Consider the following 27,316-nt stretch of genomic DNA (forward strand, 5'->3'; position numbering starts at 1 on the left):
TTTAATATTTGATTTCAAATTTGTTTAGATTGCCTTTATAAGCTTTTCATAAATTTACGTAAAATAAGTAACTTATTGAAACTTTTATGTGCATCCTTATTAACAATCTATGCACTGTAAAAAAAAAAAAGCTGTAACCTTACTCTGTAAATACGGTGGGAGCATTTTGTACTTTGTGTAACCTTATTCCGTCGGTTATCTCCCTCCATAGCAATGGAGTAACTTAACTGATAAAACTGGTGTAACGTTATGAGCGTACACCAGTTTTATCAGTTAAGTTACGGTAATGGATCAAAACTTCGCGGCCGAAACTTCGCGTGGACAAAACTTCGCGCGGTCAAAACTTCGCGTGGACAAAACTTCGTGCTGTCAAAACCTAACATGGTCAAAACTTCACCTAGACAAAACTTCGCGCATTCAAAATTCCGTGCGTACAAAACTTGGCACAAACAAAACTTCGTTCGTGTATTACTTTTCGCATTTAAAATAAAACTTCCTAAAATTAAATTTATTTAGTTTTAATGTGAAAAAAATCTTTAAATTACATGTACAATCGACGCTCATTATAACAAACACACATTATAAAGATCACTTCATTATAACGACTAGTGGTAAAAGTCCCAACTTTATACCAATATAATCTACACTGGTGTGCAAAAATTAAGGACGAAGTCGAAAAATTAGCATATCAGCTGAACGAAGAAGCAGAGCGGACAGAAAGACCAATCAGGAGATTAAGTAAGGTGATGTACGGTAGCACATGCGCAGATATGCAGGCAGATGTAATGGGGGAATGTCTGAGTAGTATAAAGCATGTTGTCGGTGTAAGATCAGTATTTCTGGCAAAGAGATTGCACGCCGTATAGCAGTTAAAATCACACCGAGTTGCTGCCTCAGCGAGAAATGGCGAATAATCAATCTGTTAGACGACATCTGGATGCTTTTACCCGAGGTCGAATCATTGGGAAGTTGGAGGAAGGCCGCAGTGTGACAAGTGTGGCTGCAGAGCTCGGAATTGCTCACAGCATCGTTTCACGACTTTGGAGACAATTTCAAACTACAGAAACAGCTATCCGGGGTTTCAGTAGTGGTCGTCCACGAGGAACCACACCCGCAGATGACCGGTATATTGTCTTACAGGCCAGAAGAAACAGGCGACAGACAGCGGGAGAAATCGCTAGACACACGACACAGGCGACTGGACGACCGATATCGCGTTTTACCGTGGCCAGAAGACTGCACGGTGGTGGTCTGTTTGCACGACGCCCTATACGGTGTGTACCTCTAACGCTTGCCCATCGGAGAAGGCGTTCTCTGTGGTGCCGGGAACACCGGAATTGGAGGGACAATGAATGGGGACGAGTACTCTTTACAGATGGGAGCAGATTCAGTGTGAGTAGCGATTCTCATCGCATACTCATCAGGAGAGAGCGGGGAAGCCGCAATCATCCCTCGAACATCATTGAAAGGGACAGGTATGGAGGTTGCGGTGTTCTCGTTTGGGAAGGCATCATGCTTGGTAGTTGTACAGACCTTCACATCTTCGACGCAGGTTCAGTCAACGGGACCCGTTATTGTAACGAGATTCTTCTTCCATATGTGCGTCTTTTTAGAGGCACTATGGGTTCGCAGTTCCTTTTCATGGACGACAATGCACCATGTCATCGCACAGTAGCTGCCGAACAGCTCTTAGAGAGTGAGGATATTGAACGTATGGATTGGCCGGCACGATCTCCGGATCTCAATCCCATCGAGCATTTATGGGATTTTCGAGGCAGACGCTTGGCAGCTCGTACCTTACCACCAGTATCGATTTGGGAGCTTCGATTGGCGCTGCAAGACGAATGGGCAGCAATGCCTCAACAACTCATTGACACCCTCATTCTCAGCATGGACAGACGCCGTGAAACCTGCCTAGCAGTCGGAAGAGATCATATCCCCTACTAAAGACCGGATGTTTCTTGTTGGACACCCATCACAGGGATGTTTCGGCCTTCAGTCGCATTGCGCTCCATGCTACTTTTTCAATAAAGCTTCTTTTTATCCCTCTGACTTCTCTTTTAGTAAGCGTTGCTTACATTACACATGTCCATAAGTATTGGGGATCTTACAGTATTAAATGTGTTGACTTGGAAAGCTTTTGTACAAAGTTATATTGAAAAAACCGTCTCGTCCTTAATTTTTGCACACCAGTGTATGTTAATTTGCTTTCGGTATAACGACCGTTCTGTATTGCTTAATCCTATGTAGCGACCGAATTCAGCGGAAACTATTTCCAGTATTTTTTCCAGTAGAAAATTTTTGCAACCTGAAATGACCTAAAATAATGAAAATTTTTGGATCATTCAGTTTTACGCTCGAATGGAGAGGCGAGAGAATTATGAGTAACACCGCGGAAAGCAAATTGGGGGGGGGGGGGATCGCCTCTGAATTTTACGGGAAAATTTTGGAAAACTAGTTTTAAAATAGGATTAGGAATAAATGATGAAAAACATTAAAAAGAAATACAAAATTTTTAATCATCAAAAAATTTTCAGTTAGTTATCTACAGAACATTAATCTTAATTTAATCTTCAAATTTATATCAATTTATTACTTCATTAACTTGCTATACTTAAATTTATTTAAAATTTGCACAATTAACTTGCAATCAAGTAATTCATTATGAAAAATTAGTTTTTTTTTTTTTTTTTTGTAATATTAGTCCAATGCGGTCCTGGAAAGTTTTGACCACGCAAAGTTTTGTCCACCGCTTTTACGGACTAAGGTTAGACAATGAATGCTGAGGGAGAAAACGCGGTCCGAAAAAGGCTCTCATTCCTACTGACAGGGGTCTAGACGGCAAGACAATCTGGTTAGAAGAATCTGCTTTGCTCAAGATACTGAGGAGTTTATTAATATGGAACAACTCCAGTGTTTAAAATAATATCCCTCTTAGGTTCGCACGAAAATTCATCTTGACTTCATAAACTATTTGTTTAATGAACCGATTTATTCCATTTTCCCCCTTTCGAATCATTATTTAAACACCTTGAATAAACTATGAAAAGGGAGGAACATTAATAAAGTTTTCATTTTTATGCTTTAAAAAGATATTTAAGTACATAATTATAAAATAAGTTTGTAAAAAAAAAAAAAAAACCGGACTGAAAAATTCAGAATCCGTGAAAGAAATAATCTACAGAAAATATTACCGAAAGAGTTTTGTAAAACTGATTAAATTATTACAACGCAAGCTATTCACAGTGTCAAAAAGTTTTCATTCTGTTTCCACTTGACAAATAAACTTAAAATAATTTCCCGTTTTAACAAAAATGAAATATTTTATTTCTTTTTAGTTAGACATTTTAAAAATATGTTTCAATATTGTTCAAAATGCTGTATTAAAATAGTTTATACAAAACACTCCTCATTTTAATCAAAAAAAGGTCCGATCTTTTTCTAAAATTTTGCAATATATTTAGAATGGGTAAATGATGTTTGTATTCATTTTATACACTGTTGTCAAAATTTTTTAAAAATGTGTAACACACTCTGTAATTGTGAAATTGAACTTTTATACTTTAACAATAAGTGAAAAAAATAATGAATAATAATGGTGTTCACAATAGAAAATTTTTGAATCCATCTATCACAGTGTATCACCGAGGACAAAATTAGCGAAGTTTATGTTTCCACGAAATTAATTTTTCATATACAAGATAGAAATTACAAAAAATTATTCGACATTCAAAAAATTTCACTTAAAATTTCACAACATTTTTTTAATTAAACTTGACACTAAATCAGGACTCTGTAGAGTGAAGATATATCAGAGAAATCAGGATAATCATACATTAGGGATGTGCCTATTAATCGGCCAATTTGCCGACTATTTATAACGTCCAAGTACTGCCAATTAATAGGCGGAAAAAATATTCTTCAAAATGTTTTTTTCTAACACACCTTCAACAAGAAACTATGATGAAATCATTTGTTAACAAAAAAAAATAAATTAATGTAATCTTCTGCGTACGATACGACGTCACTATAACATGTAAACAAGTAGATGAAAGTTTACAAAACAAATAATTTACAAAGTTCGTAAAAATGAATGAAATTTTAAGGATCATGTTCTAAGTTTATGTTACGATAGCCCACCCCAACTTTTGATGACAGATTTTTTTTTTGCAGTTTTGTTATTCTTTCTAACTTTACATATGATTACATCACACATTTTACAACTTACTCTTTGCATTATTTTGATTAAACAAAGCATTGTTCATTATTAAATATCGGTTGATTAAAAATTGTATGCATATTTATATACAATGACATGCAATGATGCAACATTTTTCATGCGTCTATGATTTTCTCCATCTTTCATAGTAAGGGAATGTGGGACAAAGGGAAATAGTTAAGATGCATGAGCTGTTATTAAAATGAACAGATTGAATATTTGTTTTCAAAATTAAGGTTCATAAAGAAAGAACAATATACTGTTAGCCCTGCTTAATCGAGTAACGGATAAACGAATACCCCGCTTATACGAATAAAACCTCCCGGAACCGAATATTTCCCCATAGATGCAATGTAACAGATCCCCGCTTTATCGAATAATTTCCCCGGATAATCGAATAATATTAATCAGCTTACGTAAATATTTTTGCGGGGAAATTTTTTTAATCAATTATAAAAAGTTGAGTAAGAACAATTATTGACGTTAAAATATAAAGTCATATTTATCGCCGACAATGGGCGAAAAATACATTTATATTCCATCAGAACGTTTCGACTCTTCAATCAAAATTCTTTTGTTTATGTCATTGTAAAAAAAAAAAAAAAAAAAAAAAAAATTGCAGTAGATAATTAAGTTAAATGACACAAATAAATATACACATTTTAGACGATGATAAAATGATAAATATCAAATATAAGATGCGGTAAACGAGGAGGGGAAGAAAAGGAGCCAGGAAAAGTGTTTCCAAAAGACCTTGAGCAAGCAATGCTTTATTATGGAATTTTCCAAAACATAATGTACTAAAAAAAGGTGCTAAAGCAAAGATTTCATAACTCATGTTGTAAGTTACTTTTTATAATTTTCATGCGTACTTGTCCAATCATTAAACTTTGTTTTTTATTTAGCTTATTTCAAAAACTCGTTTGCTATAACATTATTTCCTTTATATAGCTATTGATTTATTGTTATTACATTTTAAGACAAATGTTGTCAATTTAGAAAAGGTAAAGAAAATGTCCCCCGTTAATCAAATATTCCTAGGAACCAGCGATATTCGATTAAGCGGGACCGACAGTATTTTATAATAAAACTTCCAATGAAACTTTATTTTGTTATTTTTGGCTTAATTATAAACTAATTCGGATGAAATCAGCAAACGTTTTGAATGGCTCCTATACGAGAGACGCTATGTTTTGCCGTCTGGACTGCTGTCACCTCTCAAGTACTCTCAAGAACCTGTTTCAAAACTAGACCACGTCTTTAACAAAAGGGGGAATTGGCAGCAGTCATTCCACCTTCAATGGGTTGGACATGTTTTTACAGTATAGGTTATTTACAATTTCGTCAAAATACTAAAAACGAAATTAATGATGTATTTGTTTTAAACCCCAAACACTTTTTATTTTGCACATAGTTTCGAAATGTTTTTAGATAAATGACCGCAATAATCAACCTAATAAATTTCTGCATTCATTTGCTTACGTATTTGATATCCTACTATCAACCACGTTAAACATCAAGAAAATTCTTTCATATATGTTAAACATGCTCTAAAAATGTATAAAATGTTTTTCCAATCCAATGCGCAATTTTGTTAAATATGCACGACATGACAAAAAAAAGTATTACTTTAAAACTGTTTTTAATAGAAAAAAATTCATAGGCACTCATGAACTATGTAACACACACGCACACACACACACACACACACACACACACACACACACACACACACACACACACACACACAAAGGAGGAGAAAAAACCTTAAGTTTTGTTTTTGCTTAGATCATTCAGCGTGCACGACCTAAAACCGCTCACAACGTTTTAAAAGAGTAATGAAACGTTTTTTAGTCTGTTTGAAATGGTTAGAAGCTTGCAAATAAAAAAATGACAGTTTCAGGCATTCTGTCGTCAACGAAACTACACATGATGGTGTAAAAAGACATTGACTACAGAAAAAAAAATCCACAAAAAGAGGGAGATAAAAACTTAATTTTCCCTGCTTTAAATATAGGTAAAATTTTGTTTGGTTCACTATGGCATTTATAGAATGCAGCAGCCTAAATTTGAGTGATAACTTGGGTTAGATGGGATCCACGCTTATTGACCCTTATTTGCATACTAGTGGTACCCGCACGGCTTTGCCCGTAGTAAAGGTCATTTGGTTCGCCTGTATATTAATGGATGATGAACTTCTCCAATTTGCTATATTAATTTGCCCGCCCATGTTATTGGCCCACGTCATGATAATTTACTCGTCCGTGTTATGATAATATAATCTTTCCATGTTATGATGATTCGCTCGTTAAAATGTTCTTAAAATTGGAATAGAAAAAGAACAAAATCGAATTTTCGGAAAATTGCTTCGAGGTGTTCACCGCTAAGCTACGAACTACTTTTGTGCCAAATTTCATGAAAATCGGCCGAACGGTTGAGGTGTTATGCGCGTAACAGAGATCCAGATACAGACTTTCAGCTTCATTATTAGTAAAGATAATGCACCACCAATTCTTTCTTTTTTTGACATGTTTTGCGCAACAACTGATGTATCTGTTACCGTAGAATTGCCTCTTTTAATTTTAAAAATATTACTTTTAAATGGGTTTCTTTTTAATTTTTTCAAATTTAAAATTACGTATTTCGTCGGACTAGTGATAAATATTGCACAAAACGGGAAAACGTAAAATCGGAGGTGGGAATGAAAAGCTGAAGGTACATTGCTCATTTATTATAGCACGTTTCGATCAAACAATTTTTTGCAAATTTGCTTCCTGGTTCGCATACGCAAATAAAATTTGTTTTAAAGTTTTGTGCTTCGACAATAAAAACAGTAAGACGGAACAGAAAAAATGCCGGAATGACTTCAAACAGCTAAAAAACAAGAAAACCCAGAAAAAAAGTTTATATGAGACTTGTAGATGAAATTTGATTTCATCTGTTTTAAGAATAACCTCAAAAGGACTTTCTGAAAAAGAGTGACGTAAGATTCGAAATACTTCAACATTACTGGTATAGAAATTTTCATGGATCAATAGAAAATGGAAGTGGGATAACGTATGATACGGACAATGCAAAATGGGAGTTCCACTGTATCAAACATTCTAAATATGAGAAAATAAAAAAAAAAAAACAACTGTGTCTGGCGATGGGTCCTTTTCATTTGAATGCTGGCAAGCTGCATTCAAAAGATGTTTTCGCAATCGGAATTGCGATATCATCTTAGCACGTTAGTAGTGCGATAGCACGTTCTTCATCGGTTAGTTTTCGTCGAAGCATGGCAAGACTATACGGTATAAACAAACCTAAGGTAAGGAGGAAGTCGGGAAGGTATAAAACAACTTCCTAATTTCGTATATAAATTTGACTCCATTACATAATAAAAATCAATCAAACTTTATTAACATCACACATAACGTTGTTACACCTCAAAAAGTCGTCGCTCAATTCACAACTCCAGAGCTCGAATACGCTACCTTGTGGCGATTAACATTACTGAAGAAAAAGGTAAAACATTCCATTCCACGTGTTTTCTTTGCAGTAAATTACAGGCTTCAGACAGTTTATGGTGCAATGTAATTTCAGAAGAATGGAAAAGAAAGCTTCCCACAAACACGATGAAAAATTACTGTCATTCACTAAGCGTCAAAGTAAGTTATAAGTTACGACATTTGTCTGTTTTACCTTTTTCATCCGCCATTAGACAGTGGCTGCAGCGCCCCTTATAGTTTATTGGAGTCGCGAATTAAATTAAAAATCTATCGAACACGATCTCGTGCGTCTTTTACTCTTCAACAATGAGGTGTTGCCTTTCGACAGTTCGTGTAAAATGAAATAAATAAGTATATTTAACAATTGAAATACATTACAAATATGGATGAGGTGTTGCCTTATATATTACTAGAGATGATCATTAAGTGGGAACATTAAAAAGGAATCGGAACGTCAATAGCGGTAAAGTGAGGATAATACGCAATTCGGATTGCTCAATACTTATGTGGTCAAATTATTCTAACAAAAACGTTAACGATGTTAGCTTAACAATTAGCTTTACCTTTATCAACAGAAGAGTTTTTCACCTTTTCTGTTTTGCATTGCAGGAGATGACGGAGTGAGCCCCACCCCGCAAGTGGAGGAATACGCTCCATCCCCCCGACTCACCAACCCGGACTGCGTCAATCTTCCTATTTGCCTCGAACTTACTCTCCGAAAGACCGGCTGGCAGGACTTCTGCACGCAGATCCCGGACATCCAGGCGTTTCTGGCCTCTTCCGTTTCCGAGTACATCCGGCCGATTCATCCGCACCAAGTGATACTGAACGCGGAGAAGTGCGTCATCGAGCCGACGGTGAGAGACACCACGCACGTCTCGACCGGCTTTTACGTCACAGACGACACCGGGGAATACGACGAGAGACTGACCGAGATTTGCGGCGTCATTCTTCGAAAGTGGGCACCCACTTCATTTCGCAACTCGGTTGGTATTTTTTTGTTTTTTGTTGGGGGATGTCTATAAATGATGTCACACTTTTCCCCTCATATTTTGCCCTCTCTCCTCTTCGTCAAAAAGTGTCACCCCCTTGTCACATGCCACGCTATGTTACATTAACATATTGTTGTAAAAAACGGCTTTTATTTCAACCAAGATGAATGACGCCACAGTTATTGTTACTTCCTCTCCTCCTTGACAATAGCTGCCATAATTTCACGAGCCCTCTTCCTCCCCAAAGCATAGCATCATTTGTGGACGATCCCTTATAGTACTGTGCTTCGTAATAAGCACAACACAGTACAGATAGCACAACTCAGAATGCTGTTTATGTAACAAGAAGAAGAAAATAACGCCTAGAGCACCGGTAGGAATCGATCCCACTACTTTCTCTCTTTACCGCGCACAGGCAGCTGTCAAAGCTAGCGCTTTCCAACGCTGGGCCACGGAGTGCCCTCTGTTGATATTCAAGTCACTATTATTCAAGATTCATTAGAAAAAGCTGTGTAATGTCAGTGTCAGGTATGTAATGGGTTAAAATAGTATGAAAGACCTACTACAAAAATTCGAAATAGAACTCAAATTGCGCCATACTTGTTAAAACAATCCACAGTAATATGTCTCATTTAATCCAGAGTTTATTATTTTTCTTTTTAAATTTATCAATCAAAACTGTTTATTGATTTTCCTTTGCCGTAGGTCTTGTTCTTTTTCTTATTCGCATTGTGACTGGCAGATAGCAAGTCACATGATCCAGTTTTTATGTAGAGAGTGTGCCTTGGCCGTATCGCTTCCCTAAAGGCTTTAGGCCCCTATACCAGAAAAAATCGGCAGCATTTTGCTTCGGATTGACGTCATAACTCCGCCTTCAAACCGTCTCCGGTTGTGGATTTTCTATACGGAGTAGGTTTGAGGGAGGAGTTATGACGTCAATCCGAAGCGAAGTTACTCCATGAGCGCACCGGACTGAAAGCGTCCTAGATTTAGTAGATACGGTAATTATGAATCAATCCTTTAAAATAATTTTAACTTAAGAATCCCTTACAACAAATATATTGAAATCAATTCATTTAGAACGTGTTTTCTACTTTCATTTTGTCCGCTTTAAAGCAAAGTTCTTGTTTTTTTTTTTTTTAAATTATAATTATTACTATTTTATAGCTTTTTCAACAGTATTTTTAATCTTTTATTATTTCAATCGCGCACATTTCTTACTGATAGAAAAATAAAGTATATTTATTACTACATGATTTTTTCCCCACTTGTTATTCACACCTTCCATAAATCAATTTTTGGAGAGAATTGAAGAGACCATGTTCACAACACACACAAACTAATTTATTTTTCACACACTAAAACAGTTTACATAATGGGCAGCCAATTTGCCCTTTCTCCCAAATAGCAGTCAAAAATATGCCATAAATGCTATCCCGCTATTCGGTCAGGAGGTTTTCCATTCATGCTCTCTCGACTGTCTATAGCCCATATGAGCTCAGGCGCTCTCATGCATCTGCGCAGTAGGCAATCGCGGAAAGCCCCATAACGCAATTATGGTGATCCCAGTTACATGGGATCCCTTTCAAGCGTCACGCAATGTAACCGCGTGGAGCACATAATTTCTTACAAGATATGAAAGGAACCAACATTTTGTAGCACAAAATTACAGATTACTACAGACACGTGTTTCGGGTTTTTAAGGAACCTCTTTTTCAAAGCGAAATACTGATCTTTTAGCTCTAAAAACATCAACGTTGGTTCCTTCTACTTCTCTGCACAAATGTATTCATTTATTTCATATGAAAAGATGGACTGATATTTATGAATGTTTATCAGTGGCGCTGCGAAGAGGGGGGAGGGGCAGAACCATCGGTTTTAGCATAAATGCAAATTCTATAGAGTAGTTCGTGCATATGAAAGGGTTGTTTTAATCAAAAAAACTCCTTCAGAAGGTATTTTTGATCCAAAAATCCCCCTCCAGAAGATATTTCTGGCTGCGTTAGTGAAGTTTATAAACTATAAATGCAACCAACCGCACAGTAACTTCCGATGTATTTAAATTTTGATGTTTTTATTATGAAACTAGATGAAATGATTGAAGACTTCGTTATATTTAGTTTGATTATTAGCTTCCAACGAACTTGGACTAGGATTTACTACACTCTATAACAAAGAAATAGACGCACCAAGAAGCAATCATCCGATTGCTTTGAAAATTTGTATTCATGAGTGTTTTGACCAGATATGCAAATGATTAAAATTTGGTGTCCAATGAATGAATAGTTTGATCTCCAGCGAATCGAAACTGCGCATCCAGCAGATGTATATAAAGAGCAGTTCTTCAACAGTTGTTTAAACTTTCGGTTTGATTGCGATTCAGATTACCTTTCAACAACTTGAAAATGCCTCGCCGCATGGTTCGTGCTCATTACGAGCAACTGTCAGAGTTTAAAAGAGGTCGTATCATTGGATTGAAAGGGGCCGGTTGGTCAAGTCGGAGAATCGCTCGTCGAAGCGATGCGGCGATTCGAAGATGCTGGTAAGGATGGGTGGAAAATGGCAGAGTTCAGCGTCAGGATGGTAGTGGTCGACCTAGGGTCACAACAGATTGTGATGACAGAGTGATTGTCCGATCCGCTGTCACAGCGCTTTCGTCATCTCTATGAACCATCAGACGTTCAACCTAAACACCAGTGTCCATCACGACCATTTACAGACGGTTGGGACAACGAAATCTACTCTTGCGTCGACCGTTACGCCACCTGCCACTGACGCCTGCACACCTCCGAGCCAGATTACAGTGGTGCATGGCTCGATTAGGTTGGAATAATGTCGACTGGGGACATATAGTCTTTAGCAACGAATCCTGCTTCTAACTGTGTCATTACGATCATCGAAGACGTGTTTGGAGACACCCATGGCAGAGGGAGGATTCTGGTTCACTTTTGCACGCCATATTAGCCCTCAACAAGGCGTTATGGTCTGGGGTGCCATTTCCTTTGATAGCTGAACCTCTTTGGTCGTAATTAGAGGTACACTTACTGCACAGTAGTACGTCGACGACATCCTAAGACCTGTTTTGCTGCCGTTCCTTTTGCAGTACCCTCGGCTGGTTTTCAGCAGGACAATGCCAGATAACATACGGCACGTGTTGCTATGAAATGTCTGCAAGCTTATCAAACTCTTCCGTGGGCTGCCAGATCGTCAGATCTCTCTCCCATCTAGCATGTCTGGGATATCATGGGATGGTGATTGCATCTGGCAAGGAATGCTGATAACCTCGTCCGACAGTTGGAACAAATTTGGCCGGAAATACCGCAGGACACCCTCCGAGAGCTTTATCGGTGTTTGCCACGCCGTGTTTCAGCGTGTAACTAGGCTAGAGGCGGGTCAATACTTTATTGAACTTTTTACTGTAACTCTGACATAAATTATTCAATTATTCTGTGACTTTAATCATTTACTATTCTGTGCATTGTCTTCTTATCCACTAATTTTCGTCTCAATAGGATCACTCCTTGGTGCGTGGATTTTTTTTTTTTCTTATAGAGTTCAAAAAGCTGTTTACAAGAACTAAATTGCACATTCAATTTGGTAATTCGCTTCAAACAAATTTAGACAAGGATTTACTAACTCCAAGCTGTTTATGAGAATTATATTGCGCATGTAGATCGGTAATTAGCCTCAAACAAATTTGGATTAAGATTTCTTAATTGTAAGCTATTTGCAATAATTATTGCACTTTTAACTTGATAATTAAATCTTTAAACAAATCTGGACCAGTATTTAAAATTTAAGCTGTTTATAATAGTATGTTGCACATTTTTCTTGTTAGTTAACTTTAAACAAATTTAGACTGGAATTTACTAAATCTGAGCTGTTTATAAGAATTATTGCTCCTTTCATTTGCTCCTCCCGAAGAACTTCTTTTGACGCTCATGCTCAAACATTATCATGGTATCATGCGCCAATCAGAACAGTATTTACAGTCGAACTCGCTTATAACAAGCCCTGATTTAACCCGGATTTAGCGAGGAAATCAGAATTACTTGGTTGGCACGATGCTTTTAACCAACAAAACCCTCTTAAAGTTGACAATATTTTGGGATTCATAAAATGTCTATTCATATATTTCCAGCTCAGTTTATCCTTTCTTGTAAGAATTCCTTTAACTTTTCAAAGTCGACCGAAAGTTAGTGACGAGCCAGAAAGCCTGATAATGAGTGATTACTTCACTTTTCTCTAATTTGTGGAGTAGAGAAGCATTTGAAAAATATTTTTCGAGTAGTTGCTGCCAACGTTATCACTTCCGAGATTATTGTAGCTCTAATTCAAAGTAAAGCAGATGAAAACAATCATGAAGCGACAACGATAATGACAAATGTGAAGAATTTCGAGTTGAACCACGCTCAACGTAGTCTTTGATGTGCAGAAAAGCATCAAGCTATTTAGGAAGACGGGGTGCAAAATTATAATGATTTTCAAGCCATGAGCATTTCTCGAAAAACAGTAAAGCAAGAAACAGACAATAAGACCAGTTCAAAGCATATTAACTAACTTCTTTGGCACTGTGCAGAAATAAAAATCACACAAAGCAAATGTGTTTGAATTTTTACGATTTTTCCCGAACCCGTTTTTTATGACCACTCGGTTAAAACGAGCAAGTATCGCGACCCCTTCGTGTTCGTTATAAGCGAGACTGTGTACTAAACAATTTCTAAATATCAAATATTTAATTATTCATTCATTAACGTGCGGCTGTTTGACTTGCTGGAAGGGAGAGATTTATAAATATATTTATCTGATGTTCTTTCTTTCCCCAGATCGTTGAAGTAAAATTTTACAATAGCATTCTACAGTCCACTTCAATTCCTGTGATTCCTGAACTAAACTCTGGATTTATAGCTGCAGTAGCGATATCAGCTGTTGCAGGTGTTGCCCTGTGCTTGTTGTGCATTCTCTTGGTAAGGGTAAGCACTGCTGAATAAATTCAAATCCAATACTTGAGTAAAGATTCTGTACTTGACACATTATTCCACTGCGTTTCTATACCAATCAGACTAAGGTTACAAAACTATATTTTCACTAATTGAAAATTTGCAAAATGGCGATTAATTTTCAAATAATTTTGTTCGTTAAAAATTCTAAAATGAAGAAAATTAAAATCTGGCTGCAATCCTTGATTTCAAACACTTTTCTAGAAAAAAATTCAGTTTCTCTTCTACACCCAAATTTTCGCAAACCATATATTATCCCCTTGAAAGTTGGGCTAAATTATGTATATACTTTGGAAATAGAGCCGCTGTTTGGTTTGGGGTAGTTTAGATTCTTCCCTGTGCGCTTAAAAGCTACAAATGAATTAAAATAGATGTTGGTTTTTATCAACTGCGGGGCCAAGGGCAAATTCAATATAACAGTATTTTTTCAAATGTAATAATTAATATTTTCATCTTTCTTCGCAGCGTTTTACTGTTACGGACAAAAGAAAGTACTTTAAGAAGAGCTAATAGAGTTACACTTAGTGTTTAGGAAGATAAGCACAAAGACATAAATTGAGCTGATTTGCGTGAAAAAATTCAGATGTTTTCTTCGAAAATTATGTATTTAATGTGCAAAAAACTAGAATATGAAAAAAAAAATATTCTGTATTATACTTAAAAATTACGCTTATATATATTAAAAATATTTTGCTTTGATTAACAGCAAATCAATAAACTTCAATTTTTAAAAATGTCTCTCTTTAAAAAAAATTCAAACTACTTAAAAGCATTGGGCACCGATTTAATAATCGGCCAACGAGGTTCGGTCTAAAAACACTCGATCTTTGGAGGCCTCAAAAAGTTATTGACCAATATTTTCAAGAACAAAAATATCTTTAATAAAATTAATGACATTATCAAAAATAAAAAAAAGTTTAACTGTATAATTTCCATTAATGTTTAAATAGTGTCCCGGGTGAAATAGGTGCAGCCTGAGTGAAATTAAATTTGAACACCACTGGCTTACACCGTGGTACTTCAGCTTATAACCATAAATATGCATTGTCAAAAAGTAAACGATTGTTATCTACATCACTTTCTTCAATTGTACAATACAAGGGGCCCCTTGCAAATGTGTCGTGACTACTTTCCTAAAATTTGAATCGGGTTCTGTTTCAATCAATTTTTTTTAATGAAATCGTATCTTTCATACATTTGAATTCTGCTACTTTATTTATTTATTTATTTATTTATTTATTTATTTATTCAGTTTCATTTCTACTTTATGAAAGAACTCCTAATTTAGCTTTTGCAGCGCAATCAGTAACAACTGACGAATTAGTTGATTCTATTGGGTTTTATGGCGCAAGAGACTTAAAAAATAAGCGGTATTTTATTTTTTGACATACGTACCAGATATGATTTATCAAATCCATTTTTTTTTTTTTTTGGACATTCTATTACTTGATAAAACACATTCACTTGTCTGAAGTATTCCTTCACAAGTCAGCATTTCAATCGAAAGCTACGCTACCAAAGCAGCACAATGAACTCGGAACTTGATTTATTAAACGCTTACTATTTTTTTTGTTGGATTGCGGATTACCGTTGTTGTTGGCCGGGTGAACTATGTTTCAAAACCATTCGTCTCCATTGAGGACGTCGGTAGAAATCATTTCTCTACCTTAGCTATAAATTTGAACTGAATCCAGATTTTTATTCATCTAACGATTTTTTGCTATTTTTTTCAGCTAACGAACGAACGTATCTTATCAGATACGTTCGTTACTGACTAAAAAAAAAAAAAAAGAAAATAGAGTTCACGTTCTCTGTAAAGTTTATTTAATTAAACATATTTGGATTCTTTGTTGATTGTTTTGAGCAATAACTGATACATCTGTTACACTGGAATTGCCCCTCTGTATTTAATTCTTCACTTTATTTCAGATTGTTTTCTACCAGATTTTAGCATAATAATAATGAAGCATCTTATTTTCTTTTACACAGATAGTCATGAAACACAAACTTCTTCACAGCAGAAATTCAGAAACTACTTCACCATCAGCCGATGCATACAGTCTGGATTCATTGTCCATCAACGCCAGCTTTCGAAGGAGGCGCACCAGAAGATCTGCACGTTCATACCTCAATCATGCATTTAACGATCAGGTTAGCAAAAACACCTTTCAGTTTTCCATATCCTTTTTCTCTCATTCGTATGGTAAAGTGGGGCAAAATCGCACCTTTAAGCTTTGAAGTGAAGCTGGAAGACTTTCAGAGAGAGATTTTCCGGATAAAAATTAGTCAGCGTGCTTCTTTATGCGTCTGAGAAGCAATTTTTCGATTTTTGAAGTATTGTACAAAACTACTTTATCATTGATTCTTTTGTCGATCTTTGCAAAATGACGGTTTTGTCCAGCGGTGGGGTGAAATTGGATCATGGGAAAGGATGATGGGGTAAAGGGACACCATATATTCAATAGGAAAGTACTACACTTCAAAATGTTTATTTCAAAGAAGGAGAAAAATAGAAGAGATATGCACACTATATAGAAAAACAATACACAATAATAATGTTTATAAGACTACACTCTAGCTGCGTTGCCCGATCTACCTCAAAAATAAATTTTTTCTCAAGCATAGTTAACAATCAGGTTTAATTTGGCAAAGATGTGACGAAAACTGCTTTCGTATAAGAACCCCCCGCCCCCATGTAAATTTTTGATCACCAAACGATCTAGGTTCGATCGTCATTTTTCTGGTGTTCTGAAGAAGTTCGAGTGACATACAAGCATACATACATAGATAGATACGCGCGAATTTTAATATTAGATAGATTTCAAATATTTATTTCAAGCAAGAATCTCAGATACTATCTTTCTACAATTCCTTTCTATAAGAATCATGGTACTATTCTCGGCATTTAGAATATTGTGCTGTTTCTCTCTATCTATCGATTACGCATATAAGTTATTGCAAAATATGCAAATTTCATCTTGCCCATCAGCTCATCATCAGTTCAAATTTAGCTCACCATTCAAGAGGCGTTTTTTGAGGAATTATATCATTGCATTTGAGTTTTGTACTGTATTCAACCAACTCTTTTTCCAAACTTAGTAAAATAAAGAAAGGGGTGAAAACAAATTGATCGTTTATATCATGTATCCTGTTTTTGATTATTGTAAATTTTAGGGTGTGTTGAAAAACATAATGTGTGTGTGTTTTGTAATTAGGAATTATATTGATTTGAAATCTGAAAAAAAAAAAATTCTTCTATTTTTTAGGAAATACCATCCCATCCTTTGAATGAAAAATCCTTACTGAGCAGCTTAAAAAACAGAGATATTTTAGAAGCAGAATTCAAAGTAATTTAATATTTTCCTCTTTGTTATGACTAATTGCATTGATTAGGAACCAACTTTTTTCATGCTAACTATTTTCGTTGTCTTTTGCAGAAAATACCGATGAACATGCCAAAGCTAGACCAAATTCCTGAAGGGGCGCATGTGAAGAACCGATATTCTAACATATTACCAAGTAAGTCAATCATCATAAAGCAAAACGGCCTCCTGATAATTCAAAGTTTTCAGACACCAGAAAATGCATTACAATGCTGAGGCTTATGTGCAGATTAGAAATAATTGCCAATAACTGAGAAGCAGAAAAAATGTAACTGATGACACTTATTAATGTAAAAACCTTAAACCCATTTTCTCACAAATCCACTTATTTGTAAAATGTTCATTCCCATCATAGCCTTCAGTTTATTGAAAGTAATGTAGATACAAAGGAGAACTGAGCGGAGTTGTGGCTTACTACCGCCCCCCCCCCTCCCCGAAACCTTGCTTTTAAACCAACATTATGCATATCCAACGTTACATTAGAAAAACTGAATATAAATGTAAAGCACTTTAAGATCAAACCCCTCCTTCTGGCATCAGGATTCTGCATATCATAACCAAACTCTTCCATCCCCGAACCCCCTCCAACAGAAAAAAAATCATATTTACGCTTGTGTGCATACACATATATGGGAACTGACTCCAAGCCACAGTTAACATAAAGAATTTATTCCACAAAATAGACGGTACACAACATAGAACACACACACAAAAGACACATATTCTTTCGGCGACCGTCATCGCCCGTCCAACTTCTTACTCGATTCCGCTCTGTTCTACTTGTGCCACGGCGTCTCGTGACTATATCGTCAGCTGGCCTTGGAAAAATCCAAGCATTGAATCATCTGTTGAGAACATAAATTCCCAAGCAATCTGGAGATTATTCAAGGAAATACCATAAACATTAATTACATTTGGAAATACCATGATCACATGATCCTGATCCTACACATATACCTCTAATAATGATTTTGTTAGATATTGATATTCTGTAAATTTGTGCGTTATCTCCGCAAATCAATACTTATTTTACAATGTTCACATTTTTAAATGATTGTTTTCCTTATGGGTTCCCCATGATCTAGGAAGATCCTGGAATACCTGGAACTGTCAGGAAATTTTATTTTGATCCAAAAAGTCTGGGAAAATCATGAATTTTGTTGAAAACATGGAAAATTGGAAAACAGATCTGCAAAAATATATATATATATATATATATATATATCAATGCGTACGCAGACAAATCAGTTCGGGGGGGGGGGGGGCTGAGCTCGAAAGTCTTTGAGCTGGGGGGGGGATACTTATGAACTGTAGCTAAGAAAAGTTCATGTATCGCTTTTCTGATATCAATACGAATGTAAGATTTCAAAAATACATCATAAAAAAAAACTTGTTCTTTATTATAATTTTTATAATTAATTTTGAAAATTTCGGGGCTGTAGCCCTATCAGCCCACCCCCTGAATACGCCACTGATATATATATATATATATATATATATATCTTTTGTATCATAAACTGCTACAGTAAGTTGGTTATTATATTCTTTAGCTACGTTGAGACCAGAATGAATTAACGTTTTCTCATGTACTTACTCAAATGCTTACCGTATCAGCAAAAAGAAGCATTAAAGAATTAATATTAAGGTTATGATATTAATATGCTTGATAGTTTTTTTTTTTTGATAATGTTTCAATGGAAATCGTCATTTGTAGAATTATATAGAAAGCCCAAAACTCAAAAATCAAATCCGCAATTTCATGAAATCTCTTCTGGAAAGCCTGGAAAAGTCAGGGAACTTCATTTTTCAAATTGAATGGGAATCCTGTTTTAATTATACGATCAAAACCACCTTATATGATTCATCTATATAAATAAAACAAAGAATATATGTGTGTATGTTCCATATACAGATCCGCAGTTTACGTCGGATCTGGACCAAATTTGGCAGGGAGGTACTTGAGCACCCGAGAGGGAACTACCCGAAATAATTATCTGATAAACTCAAAATTAGTGACATTCGAAAAACCCGCAAAAAATACCCCTGAAATTGTTTTAATTCCTTCGAATTTCATAAAAAACAGAGGCTGTAAAATCACCGGGAAAAAATTTAAAAGCATTTTACAGCATAATGGAACAGAATTTCATGTCGAAAAATTATTTTTTGCGCGATCTCATTTTAAATTAGCGTAAATAAAGCCATTCAGAAGGTTGCCACTTTTTTTTTCTCGACTGTGACAAAAAATATTTTTGTTTTTGTTTTGAGGTAAACATTTCCGTTATTGAGTATTATTTGGCAATTTATCCTCTTTCTTTCTTTCTTTTTTTTCTTTTTTTTTTTTTTTTTTTGGTACTGCCAGCAGAAGACAATCAGGAAAGTTGTGCGGGGTTTTTTGACGAGGAATTTTACAGTATTTTTTTTCTCTAATAGAAACATGGTTGTTGAATATGCGTCACTTGACATAACTTTCATTTTCGAGGCAAATCTTGCAAAGCCGGGCAATGCAAGCTAGTAAGATATAAAAGTTAGAATTTAACGGAGGATAGTCCGCATTAGGGTGGATCATTGTAGATTAGATAGGATTTCTGTGTCTTGTTAATAATGGAGTCGTGCTTTAAAAAATTGCTTTTGTTGTTTCAGATCCAGAAACCAGAGTTGTTCTCGGAGAACTAAATGGAGACCCTCTCAAGGGTTATATAAATGCTAATTATGTTAAGGTAAGAAATTACTTTCCAGAAAAACGATGATTTTTGTTTTTACTCTTACGTTATTTTACGATAGACTACAATTCATCAAGGAAAAAAAAAAAACGATAGCAGCGCCTTTTTTCTTTTACTTTTTATTTTGGAGCTAATCTTTATGTTTATTTTTATCTTCTTTACTAATAATAAAGCTGAAAGTCTCTGTCTGGATGTCCGGAGGATGTCTGGATCTCTGTGATGCGCATAGCGCCTATACCATTCGGCCTATTTTCATGAAATTTGGCACAAAGTTCGTTTGTAGCATGGGGGTGTGCACCTCAAAGCGATTTTTCGAAAATTCGGTGTGGTTCTTTTTCTATTCTAATTTTAAGAACAAATTTATCATAAGATGGACGAGTAAATTACGAAATTATCATAACGTGGAACCGTAACATGGGCACAAGTCAATTGGCGAGATACGAAACTATCATAACGTGGAACCGTAGCATGGGTACAAGCCAATTGGCGAGAAAATTCACCATACATAATTAGTAAATATACAGGCGAACCAAAAGACCTTTTAATTTTTCTATTACGGGCAAAGCCGTGCGGGTACCACTAGTCTTTACTAATAATAAAGCTGAAAGTCTCTCTGTCCGGAGGATGTCTGGATGTCTGCGACGCGCATAGCGCCTAAACCGTTCTGCCGATTTTCATGAAATTTGGCACAAAGTTAGTATGTAGCATGGGGGTGTGCACCTCGAAGCGATTTTTCGAAAATTCGATGTGGTTCTTTTTCTATTCCAATTTTAAGAAAAAAATCATAAGATGGACGAGTAAATTACGAAATTATCATAACGTGGAACCGTAACATGGGCACAAGCCAATTGGCGAGATACGAAATTATCATAACGTGGAACCGTAAGATGGGTACAAGCCAACTGGCGAGAAAATTCACCATACATTATTTGTAAATATACAGGCGAACCAAAAGACCTTTTGATTTTTCTATTACGGGCAAAGCCGTACGGGAACCACTAGTTACTAATAATAAAGCTGAAAGTCTCTCTGTATGGATGTTCGGAGGACGTCTGGATGTCTGTAGGATGTCTGGATCTCTGTGACGCGCATAGCACCTAGGCCGTTCGGCCGATTTTCATGAAATTTGGCACAAAGTTAGTTTGTAGCATGGGGGTGCGCACCTCGAAGCGATTTTTCGAAAATTCGGTGTGGTTCTTTTTGTATTCCAATTTTAAGAACAAAATTATCATAAGATGGACGAGTAAATTACGAAATGATCATAACGTGGAACCGTGTAACATGGGCCCAAACCAATTGGTGAGATACGAAATTATCATAACATGGAACCGTAACATGGGTGCAATCCAATTGGCGAGAAAATTCACCATACATTATTTGTAAATATACAGGAGAACCAAAAGACCTTTCAATTTTTCAATTACGGGCAAAGCCGTGCGGGTACCACTAGTAATAATAAAGTTCAAAGTCTCTCTGTCTGGATCTCTGTGACGCGCATAGCGCCTAGACCTTTCGACCGAGTTTCATGAAATTTGGCAAAAAATTAGTTTGTAGCATGGAGGTGTGCCTCTCGAAGCAATTTTTCGATAATTCGACTTTGTTCTTTTTCTATGATTTTATTTTTACCACCATTGGTGGATTTGAGTCCTCTGCACCGAGCGAATTATCATAACATGGACGAGTAAATTTCCATAACATGGAAGAGCAAATTAACATAGCATGTTATTGAGAAATTCATCATCCATTATTTGTAAATATACAGGCAAACCAAATGACCTTTTAATTTTCTACTACAGGCAAAGCCGTGCAGGTACGTGCCGCAAGTACTTTATATTAAGATAACTTCCCTCAGTTATATTTCTTGAACTAATCACTTTTCAATAATTAATGCATTTGCAAACAGGTGTTTTTCCTTAGCCGTTTTATTGTAAGAACATTGAAATGTGTAAAAACCGTTTAAGATTGAATAAAAGCCTACTTGAAGCTCGGTATTTTCAATGAATTCAATTTTATGACTGGTACTGTTATCATTTTTTAAATTTTAAGTTGATAAATTTGATACATCAAATAAATCGAACTGATTTTCATTCCATTAAAAACTTTTTATCTCTTTTTTAACTGCATTCTTTATTTACCCCCCCCCCCTCCCCTCCTTTTTTTGTTAATCAGAAGAGTCATGCATGGATTTCCAGGAAATTTTCGAACTAGTAACTTTTAACTCTCGGAAAAGATAATCGAAAAACAAAAATAAAATAAAATAAAAACGCTACAGGTGCCAATATAATCTGGAAGTAACAGTTCTTCTAGATATGGTATTGAAGAGCTTTTTTATTACATTTAACATTTAAGAAGCATAAATTGAAACAACCAGTGATCCTACAATCTTTAAAATGATTTCAAGTTGTTAATCCTTCATAAAAATCCACAAGGGGTAATTAAAGTGCACAAAAATGCACACTTAACGGTGTTCCTTTTTTTTTTTTTTTTTTCCTTTTAAACATAAGGCTTGCACATAACGAAGAGTTGATAAAATCTTATGTGAAATGCAGCTGATTTTGAAATTAGTTTTTCCTCACTTAATACAGTGCAAGAGAGGAGAGGTTGTTTTTTCCGTTATAGTACTGTGTTGGCAGAGAAACAACTTTTACGGAATTCGATAATTTTTATTGAGAATTATAGCGCAGGTATGGGCGATAAAATAAGTTGGCAAGTAAGTAATTTGCCGAAATTTCGTGATAGAACATAATTGCTCAAGGCAGGCCTTTTCAAAACTCGAGATACGTAGTTTTTACTTTATTTCGAAACTGTTGAAGTACAAAGCAAGTTGCAGGAGTTTTAGCAAATCAGTTAAAACTAGTATGTTGTGGCCATCACGAAACTTTCTTCTATATTTTTCTTTTTTTTTCTGATCCCTCCCCATGCTTGACGAGGAAGCAATATTCCCAACAAAAACAAAATTACACATGCAAAAACTTGACTACCATCCCAATGTCTGAATTATTGCAAAAGCAAAGCAAAGAGCGAAAATTGAAAGTTATTTTAAAAGCCTTGCTTGAATTAATTACAAATATTTTATTTGTTAACAAACATAAGATGGCAACAGTTAAAAATTTTAAATCATTGAGATAATATTTCCGATCATTTCCATACAATTAAAATCACGAGAAATACGCAGACGACAATCTATTACGATTTATCTTTCTTATTGTTGCATTAATAAAATATTTTTATTCGCAAAAAAAAAAAAAAAAATCAACACCTCTTGGAGCGATCGGCGTCAAAATTGAACCAAAGCCTGTTTACAAATGGATTCACATATATTCCAAATTTCAACCAGAACGTAGCATTACTTCTTGAGATAGGGCACTCAAAATGGAAAAAAAGAACGGGTGATTGCGCTACCCCCTTTTTAGCTGTTGACACAAAAATAAAATCAGTTCTTATACCCACTAAGGGCTACTTGCCGATAAATTTTTCTTTCATTCCGTTCATTATTTCTTGAGATACAGCAGTCACAATTGACGACAAAAAACGTTCTATAGCTCAACCCCCGTTTGAGTTATTGACACCAAAATTGAATCAGCACCTGTTCCTGTTAATACCAACATATGGACCAAATTTTGTTTGATTCCGCCAGTTACTTCCTGAGGAATAGCAAGCACGCGTAACTCGAAAAACGTCCCATTGCTCCACCCCCCTTGGAGGAATTCGCGCCAAAAACTAATGGGCACAAGTTCACATAGGGGCACATATGTGTACTAAATTTCGTTCGATTTCATGCGGTAGTTTTTGTTGTAGAGCGGCCACAAAAAACTGGTCACACACAGACGTGACACACACATACACACATACATACACACACACAGACAGACAGACATTTTCCAAAAATGGTCGAAATGGACTCAGCACACCTCAAAACGTTCGAATCCGTCAAAATTCGAAATTCGAAAATTTGCACGAATCCAATACTTTCTTCTATATATTAGATATAGAAGAAAGTAATAAAAATACGAGTAGTTTGCAAAGGGGTCTTTTTCGAAATTTTAAAAGGATTTTTTTTTTTTTTTTGAAAGAGCGTGCTTAAAAACATAGGATTTTGACCATTTTTTTAAAAAATAATTTGACTAAGTTTAGTATCTTTTAACTATTATTTTAATTGGTGCGCGGATTCAATTTAATATTTTACGCTTCTGCACATGACATCACAAGTGATGAAATGACATTCACTGATGCCATTAGCGCAGAGTGCAATATTTAATTCGCTTTTTTACTCATATGTAATGCGATTCTATGCAACGATATGGTTGATAGCAAGCGTAGAGCACAATATTTCATTCGTTTCTGAATTATCATAACATGGAAACGCGGCAGACAGCAAGCGTAAACATTCAGCGCGCCAGTGGAGTGCGCGACAATGTACATCACTTGTGACGTCATAAAGACCACGCCTTGTTTGAACAGTCGGGTAGTTAAAAAAATTAAGTAAAAATTGAACGTTGGGGAAAATGAAAGTTATTATCTGGATCTATGTTATTGTTTTTGCTCATTCTATCAACTTCAGTGACTAAAAGTTGTACTTTGAAGGAAACAGCCCCAATAGACTCAACAAACCTTAAATGTGGCTCTGAAATAATCCTTAATCTTAAAGAGTGAGGGTTCAATTCCTTCTCTAACACACATCAATGTTTTTCTTAGATATTTAAGAGATTTGTTTTTGAACTATTTGTGAGAAAGAGTGAACTATTTGTGTCTTAAAGTAAAAACTTAAGTCAGCTGTCCCATTTGCCTCTGCGTTGATATTTTTTCTATCATTAGGCTGTTAGTGAAAAATATTAAGAACCTTAATTGCATATTTTTTGTCATTTCACTTGCAATTTGTCCGTTTCTGTTTTTCTTTTTATACAGATATATTTATTATTTGTGTTCTTGTATATTCGTTTCCTTACTTTTTTTCCTGTAAAATTTAATTTCATGGAATCAAACTATATAGGTGACAACTTCAGTTTTTTACCGTGAAATAAAGTTTTTAATGTTTGTTTGTGTAATCTAATCTTGTGTAATCTTGTGTATCTCTTAGTTTACACATAATTCCTAAACTATATGTTTTAAAAATACTATATGCAGGGCCCGACTATGATTTTTGAAGACACGGGGCACGAAATACCCCTCCCCCGTCCGCTTTTTCTATAGTGAAGATATTTTGATATTTTGCGTTAACACAGCCTCGAGCTAAATTTGGTAGTATCTTTTATTAGAATATAATATACAATACATTATAAAAGTTGAAGTGTTATAGCATACAATAATTATCCATGATAATATAAGATGTTTTCAAGCATTGCCCGTTGCTGTAAGTCGCAAATATTGAAATTATCTATGATATAACTTTAAAAAAAAACTAAAGTGCGATATGCAATGAGTCCAGCATAAGCGTTACCTACAGAATTGGTGCCCCCCCCCCAAATGTTGGTGCCCTGGGCCCGTGCCCCATGTGCCCATGCCTTAATCTGGCCTTGACTACATGTTCTGAAATTCAACAGGACATTCAACATGAATAACGATATCATAATAATAATGCAGTAATACTTCATAAAGAAAAATATTTTTGTTTCATTCACAAATCATTAACTATTTAAAACAAATATAATGCTTTGATGTGTTTTCATTGATGACTAATATTCTTGAATCTGGGTGAATATTTTCTTTACGTTGTAGGGCTACGAAGGCAAAGCAGCTTCTTACATCGCCTGTCAAGCCCCTTTACCTGATGGAATAGAGGATTTTTGGAGAATGATATGGGAGCAACAGAGCAGAGTCATTGTTATGTTGACGTTGTTTGAAGAGAATGGAACAGTGAGTTTTTCCTTTCTTTTTGCAAGAAAATAAATAAACAAACAAATGAGAATAAAAATAAAATAAATAAATTTGAATTTTTAACATCTTGAATTCAAATTATGTTTTTCGCAATCACGAGTTGCGATAGGATCCTACTCGTCGGGTTTCTTGTTTCTACATATGGAATGGAATGGAAATGGCCAAGAAATTTGCACCCGTCATATTATGACGGGTGATTTTTCTAGAATAGGTAAAACGAGCTATATTCATAAAAAACGAAATGGTTATTAGAATGCGGATGCAGTCAAAAGAAAAAGGTTTTATGACCGATATTCACCATTACATTTATCATTAAGATTGTTTACAGCGCATAATGTAATTTTTTTTTTTTTTTTTTTTTTTTTTTTTTATTTCTTATCAATCTTAAATGTTGGGAATTAGTAATCTGGAAATTTTGTATTTAGATGAAGTTTTGCTGTTTAAGTTCAGCTATATAGATATTTTTCTTGGAAAAACGTAATTTTACCCCCCAAAAAAAACCTTTTTTTTAATGTAAAACCTGCTTGAGTTAATCCCTGAAAAAAAATATGAACAAAATCAAACCGCAAACGATTTATAACTATGACGATGAAAATTTTGCTCTCTAAGTAAATATTAAAAGCAACCGTTGTCATAGTAATCTGAAATATCGGAGCAACATCCACATTAATCAAGTGAGGATAGTAAGCAAAATACGTTATTGCTCAAAAAAAAAAAAAAAAAAAAAAAAAAAGAGGAGGGGAGAGAAGAAAAAAAAACGGAAAAATAATTAATTTTCTATAAAATTTATAATGCAATGTAGCAATCGGTTTATACATTCTATTTTTATGAACTTTTACTTATACTTCTTGAGTAATAGATTATTATTTGTTGATGTGCGTTATCAGCAAAGCTTATAATGAAAGTTATGGCAAGATTTTTTATGCAATTTTCGGTTTCAGGTTATCTTAAGATGAAACTGCATTTTCAGAAAGCTTCTAAAGTTGAATGTTCCCCATTTGCATAGTGAATATGAGAAAACCAAGAGCACCCTCATTGGGTGAAACAAAAAGTAGTAACATAAAAAATTAAGAATCAGTTAAAAAATTAACATTTTAACAATAATTTGAACAAGAGTACAATTCTGCAGTTCTTTCATTTTTTAGGGAGAAAAGAGAAGAAGAAATAGAAAGAAAGAAAGAAAAAAAAACATTTCAGAATTTTTAAGTTGAATATGACCATTAAATCAATCAATTGACGTTTTGGAAATTCTGTTTTAAGTCTATAAAGGTTTTGCTTTCTTCATAAATTATTTTTTAAATTTCGTGAGAGGAATAATAAAAATTTGTTCAAACTCTGTGAGGTAATTTAAATATTTTGGTGTAAAACTTTTATTTCTATCGTTAATGCTTTTTGATCTTAACTGTCAATATTATAAACAACTTCTATCATCCAAGGTCTTTCAATAAAACTACTAATATACTACTAAATATTTCAAAAGCATGAACATTTAGAGCCGGGAGACTTATGGGAGTTTCCCAATATTTCCAAAAAGTAAAACGGAATAAATTATTATTGTTTGACATTGTATGTACACATAAAAATTGTACGTTTCCCCCCATGTGCAGTAAACATGAGTAAGAGTAGAAATAAAAATG

At 35.0% G+C, this 27,316-nt stretch overlaps 1 protein-coding gene across 2 annotated transcripts in view; it reads left to right on the forward strand.

The window, feature by feature from the left end:
- The window catches only part of LOC129224723 (uncharacterized), a 68,466-nt gene that overhangs the window by 27,301 nt on the left and 13,849 nt on the right, over window positions 1-27,316 (forward strand). The window contains exons 3-9 of one of the 2 annotated variants that reach the window (XM_054859272.1): window positions 8,320-8,696; window positions 13,529-13,675; window positions 15,692-15,853; window positions 16,969-17,049; window positions 17,140-17,221; window positions 19,726-19,802; window positions 25,521-25,658. In XM_054859272.1, the coding sequence (XP_054715247.1) occupies window positions 8,320-8,696; window positions 13,529-13,675; window positions 15,692-15,853; window positions 16,969-17,049; window positions 17,140-17,221; window positions 19,726-19,802; window positions 25,521-25,658 (1,064 nt within the window). The remainder of the gene's footprint in view (window positions 1-8,319; window positions 8,697-13,528; window positions 13,676-15,691; window positions 15,854-16,968; window positions 17,050-17,139; window positions 17,222-19,725; window positions 19,803-25,520; window positions 25,659-27,316) is intronic. The other variant, XM_054859273.1, reaches the window with a different exon arrangement.

The sequence above is a fragment of the Uloborus diversus genome, chromosome 6, assembly GCF_026930045.1.
Source record: "Uloborus diversus isolate 005 chromosome 6, Udiv.v.3.1, whole genome shotgun sequence".
NCBI lineage: Eukaryota > Metazoa > Arthropoda > Arachnida > Araneae > Uloboridae > Uloborus > Uloborus diversus.